This window comes from Glycine max, chromosome 17, assembly GCF_000004515.6.
Source record: "Glycine max cultivar Williams 82 chromosome 17, Glycine_max_v4.0, whole genome shotgun sequence".
Lineage (NCBI taxonomy): Eukaryota > Viridiplantae > Streptophyta > Magnoliopsida > Fabales > Fabaceae > Glycine > Glycine max.
Window position 1 is genome coordinate 30,100,841 of NC_038253.2, and position 9,884 is coordinate 30,110,724.

General features: G+C 30.7%; 1 protein-coding gene across 1 annotated transcript; it reads right to left on the reverse strand.

Annotated features, from left to right (window-relative positions):
* Positions 1–9,032: 9,032 nt before the first annotated feature.
* LOC106796680 (secreted RxLR effector protein 161-like) lies at positions 9,033–9,670 on the reverse strand. The gene is made up of 2 exons (XM_026126362.1): positions 9,453–9,670; positions 9,033–9,372 (listed from the first exon to the last, which is right to left on the reverse strand). The coding sequence occupies exons 1-2, from the start codon at positions 9,668–9,670 to the stop codon at positions 9,033–9,035; spliced, it is 558 nt and encodes a 185-aa protein (XP_025982147.1).
* Positions 9,671–9,884: the final 214 nt, after the last annotated feature.

The following is a 9,884-nucleotide window of genomic DNA, read 5'->3' on the forward strand; positions in this document are numbered from 1 at the left end:
AAAATTTAATTATGCCATTTACCAAAAAAAAATTAATTTATGTGGAGATAGCCGCCACCACCACCACCACAACCATGATTGTCACTATGATCACTGTCGTTGTCACCAGCATGACTGCTGCTGCCACCAGCGACAATGCAGAGTAATGACATAGTTGTTGTTTGATTTCTAAAAGACTTTAAACTCCACTTACCAAGACATATTTCTTCCAAGAAAAAAAAAAAAGATGTCACGCTAATTAAGAAAATTAGTTACATTTAATTACATTAATTTTAATTAAAAAATATATTTTTTCTAACTTATCTTGGATTGAAACTTGATATCAAAAATAAGAAAAAATGATCAAAACTAACATCTTAAATTAAATATACATATATATATATATATATATATATATATATAAATATATATATATATATATAAATAAAAGATTAAGAAAAATATATATTTTTCTTCTCACATGGAGGGAGTATATCACAATTCTAAATGAATGAAATTAATAAGTACTAACAAAACTGAAAAGTATAGGAATTGACAAGCAAGGAATCATTCTTCAACTTTGAGCCTTATTCTATAAAGTTGTTTATGTTACAAAAACTGAATACAAGTAGTATAAACTTTTTCAGTACACCTAAAAAAAAATCCTTTCCTCCAATAATTACTCATTGGCCGTCGATTATAATATAGTAAAATATGGTAAACACAAAATAAAGTAAACTGAAGTCGAGAATTAAAAAGGAAAAATAATTTAGTAATGGTTACAAAAGGATTTGCTTGCGCAGGTACGTTCTAAGCCGATTTTTCGTTCCAAGCCATACTAGCCAATAATTTTCGGCTCTTGTTAAATACACCTCCATGATTCAACAAGAACAAAAAAAAAATACACCTCCATATTTGCTAAGGAAATCCTCCTTTCTTCTCGGTATAATTGGTAATAAGAGAAGAAAAGGGGGGCTTACTTAGTAAACATGAAGGTCTATTTAGCAAGAGCCTAATTTTCTATAGACTTGGGGAATATTTTCATGCCTTGTTTGTATGTGTATATAATAATAATGCCTTTTTTCTTTAGCCAGTGTGATATTGTGGCGGGGAATCGAATCCCACCCAGTTTCGTTTCTCAATGTTGGTTTAAACAAAGAGTCCAAAAAAGTGGTTTAGTGGCATTTAGAAGGATAGAATATGTGCGAGTTAATTTACTTCATCTCATCTGCTTCCTTTAACAACATAATAATATGCCTTGGTTTTATCAAAATCACATTCAAAAATATGTTCCCAAACTTGGATCTCATTCTCCTAACCCTCCTCCATGGCTCCTTCGTTATCTTTGTGCTACTCCTTGTGATCCTCACCATCCTTTTGGTTCTCTTAATCGCATTCTCCCTCGGACTCTTCTCAGTTTTCCTATTTGATTTGCACCATTTTTCATCAATCATTTTCGAATTTTCGAATATTTCAAAAACGTGGCAAAAGCGCAGGCTTGGCGAATTTGGGGCCAAGGCACAACAATATTCCAAAAGACATCATTATGTTCATCATGGCTTGAAGACTGTACAATAAGATTCAAATTCGTCATGGCTTCAGCTAGCTACTCGCTCCACGATCGTTGATCAATTCTCAAGATTCAAATTCTATATCATGTCTCATTGTCTCCAATTCTCCTATTCCAAGTAAATATTGTAAATTAAATTGACATTGAGACTTTGGGTATAATAAATAATGATAATAGAGATTTGATTCCAAAATCTCAATGTGTATGAGAATTTCTACGCTTAATTCCTAGACTGCCATTTGTACTCTTTAATGAGTACGGCTTAGAAACAGAGTTAGAGATCATATATCTTCAGAGTTAAAGAATATATTTAAGCTAACTTGCTTTGTACAAATATACTTGGTGCAATTATTTTTCCACCATTGGATACTTTAATAAAATTACATTTTCCATTAATTAATATTATGCTATTTATTTTAATTATCACATTAGTTATGCTATTTATTTTAAATTTTTGATAAAATAGTTCATCTTTAAATAAAAAAATGAGTTAAAAATTAACTAAAATACTTAAAATGTAGTTGCTAAAATTCTATTTTCGTTTAAAATATAAAAAAAAGAATATAAAAATCACTTAAAAATGTAATTGCTTAAAATTCTATTTTCGTTTACTCTATGTCATCTTAAATTTATCAATTAATTAGTTGAACAACTAATTTTATTAAATTCTCTTTAAAAAAAACTATTTTTAGTAAACGTGTACTTTAATGAGCATTAACTTTTCATAAGCAAACATTAACTACATATTGACATTTGACTTTCAAATAATATTTCAGATATTTTTGTCAAGCACAACCTTTATCACAATCCAAATTAACTCCATAGAAATATTTTGGGATTTTCTTCTAGCACTAACCATTTTTCTTATACACCCAGTAGTGAGAGAGAAATTCCAAAAATACCCTTTCGTAAGGCTCATACAGATTGGGTTTGCCCACATTAAAGCACCCTAATCCACACAGACTTCAGTGGCTGAAGGATTGTGGAGACATAAGGGTGACCAAACAAGTTTTGGTTTCTTTTTCCGTTGGTAAATACAAGGATGAGGTTCTTTGTGATGTGGTACCTATGCATGTTGGACATATACTTCTAAGGTGTCCATGACAATTTGATAGAAAGGTTACACGTGATGGTTACAAAAATAGATATGCTCTTGTTTTGAACAATCACACCATTGTGTTAACACCTCTCTGACCTGTTGAGGCCTATGCTAATTAAATCAAAATTGTAAGAGAGTGTAAGTTGAGAGAAGAAAAATTGAGCATTCAAGAAAAAGACAGGAAAGAAAAGAAAAGTGAGAGTGAGCAAAAGAAATAAAAGAATAAAAAAAAAGTGTTGGACACGTGACCTCAATAACTTAAGAGGGGGGTAAAATAAGTCTTACAAAATTTTCCCACTAACAAACTTTACCCCTTTTTAAATGATAGGCTCAAAATGTAGAAGAAGAAACAACAATAAATTTAATCAATATTCTTTAAACACACAAGACAAAATTGAATGCAATAAAATAGATGAGATAATGGAAGAGAGAAATGCAAACTCAATTTATACTAGTTCGGTCACTTCCCGTGCCTATGTCCAATCCTCAAGCAACCCACTTGAGATTTTCTATTATCTCTGTAAATCCTTTATAGACTTTGAGCACACCTTGGGATCCTTCACCTTTGTGTTCAAGATTCTCTAAAAGACCACCAGTCTCTTGATTACAATTCTCACAATCCAAGAGACAACTAGTCTCTTGATTACAACTGAGTTTCTGAGATGAACAAAAATATTTCTCTCCTATAGAGTAGATGATACAAATTGAAGATCCTAGAGGAATTTCTCTCTTTTAGAGATGATAATACAACTTGAAGTTCCTAGATGAATTCTCAATAGATTTTCAAGTTTTTGCCCAATAGTTGTTGAGAGAGCATTTGACAATTAAGTTCTCTTAGAAATCTCTCTCTTTCTTTTCGAAGTCAAACACACATATATATAGGCCCATTGTGCCTTTTCAAAATGATTTGAAGAGATGTGTCTTTTCAAAAAGTTTTTCTGAGATTTTTAAATTTCAAATTTCAAATTTCAAACTTTTTGAAATATCTTTTTAAAATAATTTTACTTCTGGTAATCGATTACACTGTCTGGTAATCAATTACCTGTGAAAAAATGTCTTTATCAAAAAATGTTAAAAGTATTCTAAAACCTTTTTATAATCAATTTAAAAACTATGTTGTGAGGCCAAATCTTTCCAATCACTAAGAGACTCTTTTAACAAAGATAGACTAAGACTTAGCTTTATTCTTGATCTTTGTGTTGGCCAAGTGACCTCAATAACTTAAGAGAGGGGTGAATTAAGTCTTACAAAATTCTCCACTAACAAGCTTTTAACCCCCTTTTTAAATGATAGGCTCGCAATAAAATAAATAAGATAAGGGAAGAGAGAATTGCAAACTCGATTTATACTGGTTTGGCCACTTCCCGTGCCTACGTCCAATCCTCAAGCAACCCACTTGAGATTTTTCACTATATCTGTAAATCCTTTACAGACTTTGAACAAACCTTGGGATCCCTCACCCTTGTGTTCAAGATTCTCCAAGAGACAACCCGTTTCTTGATTACAATTCTCACAATCCAAGAGACAACTAGTCTCTTGATTACAACTGACTTTTTGAGATGAACAAAAAAATTTTTCTCCTTTAGAGTGGATGATACAAATTTAAGATTCTAGAGGAATTTCTCTTTTTTAGAGATGATAATACAATTTGAAGTTCCTAGATGAATTCTCAATAGATTTGCAAGTGTTTACCCAAGAGTTGTTGAGAGAGCATTTGACAATTAAGTTCTCTTGGATATATCTCTCTGAAGTCAAACACACCTATATATAGGCACATCGTGTCTTTTCAAAATGGTTTGAAGATATGTGTCTTTTCAAAAAGTTTTTCTGAAATTTTCTCACTGGTAATCGATTACAGGATTATGGTAATCGATTACACAGTTATATTTTGAAGGGTCATGACTTTTCAAAGCATTTTCTTAAGTGTCGTTATTGGTAATTGATTACAAACATTTGGTAATCGAGTACAAGATTCAAAATTCAAATTTCAAAACCCTTCTAAAAGCTGATTTTCAAAATTATCTTTTGGTAATCAATTACACTGCCTGGTAATCAATTACCAGAGCCTTGGATGTTGGAAACAATGTGTTTTGAGGCAAAAGCTTGATCAACCAATGAGATTGTTGGAGGCCTTATCTTTTTCTTGATCTTGTTTGCTTGTCCTTGAATTAATCTTGAAGCAATGCTTAACCTTTGAATGTTTGTTAAAGCAACCTTGTATTAATCTTGAAGCAATGCTTAACCTTTGAATGTTTGTTGAAGCAACCTTGTTTGATTCTACTTTGGCATCATCAAAACCATGTATTCATCCATTCACATTCTCCCCCTTTTTGATGATGACAATCATTATCAAGTGAATTCTTTTCGACATCATCAAAACTTGCTTGATTCACACTTTGTTTTCTTGGTCTTGATTTAATCTTGAAGCAATCTCTGTTTGCTTAACCTTGAATGTTTCTTGAAGCAATCTTGTTTGATTATACTTTGGCATCATCAAAAACCTGTATTCATACATTCACAAAAAGAAAAGAGAAATAAGAAAGTGAGTGCATTTGCAAAGACAAGAGAGGTTGAGAGAGCTTTGATGGCTAGAGAGCAGCTACTTGTACTCATGTACAAGGATGTTTATTTTACTAATGATCTTAACTCTTCTTTACCTTGTGAGGTTGTTTCCTTGTTACAAGAATCTGTTGATGTTTTTATAGAAGAAATTTCATATGGATTACCTCCTTTAAGAGGTATTGAGCATCAAATTGACTTCATTTCTCATGTTTCACTTCCAAATAGGTTAGCCTATAACTCAAGTCCAAAAGAAGCAAAGGAGATTCAAAGGCAAGTTGATGAGTTCTTGCAAAAGGAATTTGCAAGGGAAAGTCTTAGCTCACATTTTGTTCCTGTGATCTTGGTTCCAAAGAAAGAGGGGACATGGCGCATGTGTACACACTGTCGAGTCATAAATAAAGTCACTATAAAGTATAGATATCATATCCCTAGATTGGATTGTATGCTTGATGAATTGCATGGTTTGTGTGTGTTTTCTAAAATAGATTTGAAGAGTGGATACTATCAAATCCGCATGAAAGAAGGTGATGAATGAAAAACAACTTTTAAAACAAAATATGGTTTATATGAGTTGTTGGTGATGTCATTTGGTTTAACTAATGAACTTAGTACCTTCATGAAGTTAATGAACCATGTTTGGTGTGATTTCATTGGGAAATTTGTTGTGGTGTATTTTGATGACATTTTGATCTATAGCAAAACATTAGAGGAACATGTTGATTATTTACATGTTTCTTTTAATGTTTTGAGAGAAAATAAATTGCATGTCAATCTTAAAAAATGTTCTTTTTGCCTTGAATCTGTTGCATTCTTGGGTTTTTTCATTAGCTCAAAAGGAATAAGTGTGGATGAAGGAAAGGTAAAGGCAATTAGGGAATGGCCTATACCTAAGAATGCTAATGAGGTAAGAAGTTTTCATGGTTTAGCAAGTTTTTATAAAAGATTTGTGAAGAACTTTAGTTCACTGGCTGCACCTTTAAATGAACTTGTCAAAAAGAATTTAAAAAACCATGAGAAGTGCTTGCCACATGTTGAGTTTGCTTATAATAGGTCTGCTCATTCTACTACTTTTTATTTTCCTTTCGAAGTTGTGTGTTTGGCTTTAATCTTTTGGCTCCTTTGGATATCTTACTTTTGCCTTCTAATGAGTATGCTAGTTTTGATGGTAAGAAAAAGGCAGATTCTATCAAAGAGTTGCATGCAAAATTTCAAGCCAATATTGAGAAGAAAAATGAACAATATGCAAAACAAACAAATAAGGGTCGCATCAAAGTTATATTTGAACCAGGAGATTGGGTCTGGGGTTCATATGAGGAAGGAAAGGTTTCCTGCTCAAAGAAAATCCAAGTTGCAACCAAGAGGAGATAGACATTTTAAAGTTTTAGAAAAGATAAATGACAATGCTTACAAGTTAGACTTCCCGAAAAATATGGTAACATAAGTACTACATTTAATGTGGTTGATCTATCTTTCTTTGATGTAGGTAACCAATCATATTCGAAGATGAATTCTTTTGAAGAGGAAGGGAATGATGAAGGTGCAACTAGATTCTAGAGTCTAAATTAGAGTTATTAGTATGAGTATAAATAGACTCCTTATCCGTATGTCCAATCGTGTGACTTTCAGGTTGTTAACACGATACTCTAACCAACTATGTTATAAAATAATTAATATCATTATACATAACACTAAAATTTATAATGTATATGTAATGCACATATAAGTTTACATAATAATTTTTATGACAATTAATTTTGATCTAATAATTAATTTTTATACATATATAAATTTTTATTAAACTTATGTTTTTTATTTAAAATTTATATATGTAAAAAAATACATTATTAGATCAAAATTAATTGTAATAAGACCAAAAACATAAATCTACTTAATATAATAATATTTACATAAATATTATAAAAAATATAACTAAATTTATTAAAAAAATATTAAAAATATTTGTTTTAAATATATTTTTTAAAAAAATTAGATCATACTGCTTCACAATCCATATGTTTATTAGAAGGGATAATTTTTTAAAAAAATGTTGGGTACAAAGGCCAAATATTTTTTATACCAATCTTGAATATACAGTAACAGATTCTAGCTGGCTCAAACTGCTTGTAAAAAAAAAAAAATTTGGCTCAAACAAAATTGCTTCCGATTGTATTTTCTTTCCCGAAAAACATAACTAACTATCTTCTATTAATTCGAACGTTTTTTTTTGTTAACTAGTTTTCAACCACGTGCAATGAAAGGTATAAATAATAAGATCAAATATTTTATTGTGTTAAATTATTTAATTACTGTACGTATATTTTATTGCTAAATTATTTAATTATTGTTAAATTATATTATTTTAAGCATTAAATTGCAAGATTGTTAATGTAATTATTGTTAAACTAAATTATTGCAAGGATTTTTTAAATTTTATATTTTAGGTAAACTTAAAATTTATTTTATTTAATTTATATTAGAATAATAAGTCTTATTAATTTTTAAATAAGTTTAGAAAATAAGAGATTATTTCATTAAATTTATATTAAATCAAGGATGTTATAAGTAAAGTTTGTTTTATATTACACTTCAACTATATGTCACTAAAAAAAATTGAACTATATTTCAGTCAACGGTTTTAATAAAAAATTTAATTAAGTCATTTATAATTTTATAGCTAAAAATAATTTGTTATATCAAAAATAGCTTTCTATATTTTCTTAACCTTATATTATTTTTTTCACTGTAGTGTACACTTTTATAAAAATATTTTTTTGATAAAATTACTTTTATTTAAATAGTCAAATTAATAAATAAAAATATTACTAAAGTTAATTAATATTATTATTTTTATAAAATAATTAATATTTTACAAATGTCATAATATACATTAAAGTAATATTAGAAGCAAAAATAATTCTAACATCAAAAGTGCATCCCGTCTAGCTATAGTAAGCCTTTTTCATTTTTTTAAAAGTGATATAGTCCATCCAATACACTTTAAAAAGTGTAGGAGGAACTCATTGATTTGTTTTCGCTTTGTTTTTGGAAGGTAATTTTTTTTTATTAGCAAAAGGACCGAAGCCCTAGCTAAATTTTTGGAAGGTAGCTTGGGTGGGAAAAAATCTTCTCACACGATAACATGTGTCCTTTGAAAATATCTGGACCCTTACAAACTTGACAGTTGTCCTTCAATAGGTTCTTAAATTTATATAGGGATGATTAAAAGGTTCAATTTGAGATTTAATTTGTCCAAATAAATGTGAATTATATATGGCAAAGATATCATTGTTGGAGCAAGTAAAGTCCTCCACATATACTCACTCACTCTATGTTAGAGAATAAGAGAAGATGAAAGAATTGATTAAAAAAATAAAGGGAACTTAGAATTCTGAATTAAAACTTCTGCACTCTCATATATCTCATTCATGATCACTATTATTTTTATACACACTGCATATGTAACTACAACAACCTTCATAGCTGTCAATCTAACTAACTCCTAACTAACTAACTGAATTACAACATACATCAACATCCCTCCTTAATTCATATTAGTCAAGGATGTCACTCCTAACTTGTCTCTCAATTCCTTGAACTTGATAGACTTCAATGGCTTAGTTAGTATGCCTGCAACTTGATCTTCAGACCTGCAAAACTCCAATTCAAGCTTCTCCTTACTCACTTGATCACGCAGGAAATGAAACTTGGTTTCAATATGTTTACTCCTGCCATGTGCCACAGGATGCTTAGCTAAATCAATTGCTGATTTGTTATCCATCAATAACCTCATAGGACTTCAATTTCTCAAGTTTAGTTCTTCCATTAAAGCTTCCAGCCATAGAGCTTGACAGGCTGCCATAGAGCTTGACAGGCTGCCATAGCAGCAGCAATATATTCTGCTTCACATGTTGACAAAACAACTACACTCTGCTTCTTTGAGCACCAAGAGATTGGTGATGTTCCAAATTTGAAAACATAACCAGTAGTGCTTTTTCTATCATCCTGATCACCACACCAATCTGAATCACTATAACCAAACACTTCTCCTTCTATATTCTTCTGACTGTAAGGATATAAAATACCAAGATCCAATGTTCCTTTCACATACCTCAGAATCCTCTTTGCTGCCAAGAAGTGAGGTGTCTTTGGTTTCTCCATAAACCTGCTTATCAATCCAACACAATAGGCAATATCAGGTCTGGTGTACATAGGTACCTCAATGAGCCTACAATTTGCTTGTACAAGGTAGGATCAACTTCTTTCTCATCCCCATCTATTTGCAGCTTAATTCCAGTTTCAGTTAGTGTGATAACAGAATTGCAATCCATCATATTGAACCTCTTTAGGATGTCTTCTGCATACTTCTTTTGATGCATGAAAATCCCTTTACTGGTAGAAACAAATTCAATACCCAGGAAGTATGATAGTTCACCAAGATCAGACATCTCAAATTCATCCATTATTCTTCCTTTGAACACTCTTATATCTTCTTTACTACTGCCAGTCACTAGCAAATCATCTACATAGACACATATTATCAAAAACTCACCAGAATAAGTGTTTCTGACATAGACTCCATGCTCAGTAGTGCACTTGGTGAAATTCTACTGGACTAGGAAGCTATCAATTTTCATATTCCAGGCTCTAGGAGCCTGCTTGAGGCCATATAGTGCC

Excerpts from the sequence above, each read along its gene's own strand:
- LOC106796680 (XM_026126362.1), bottom strand. The coding sequence starts at position 9,670 with ATGGATGAATTTGAGATGTCTGATCTTGGTGAACTATCATACTTCCTG. Across the intron at positions 9,373-9,452 it reads AAAGAAGTTGATCCTACCTT|GTTTATGGAGAAACCAAAGA; the intron begins GTACAAGCAAAT and ends ATTGATAAGCAG.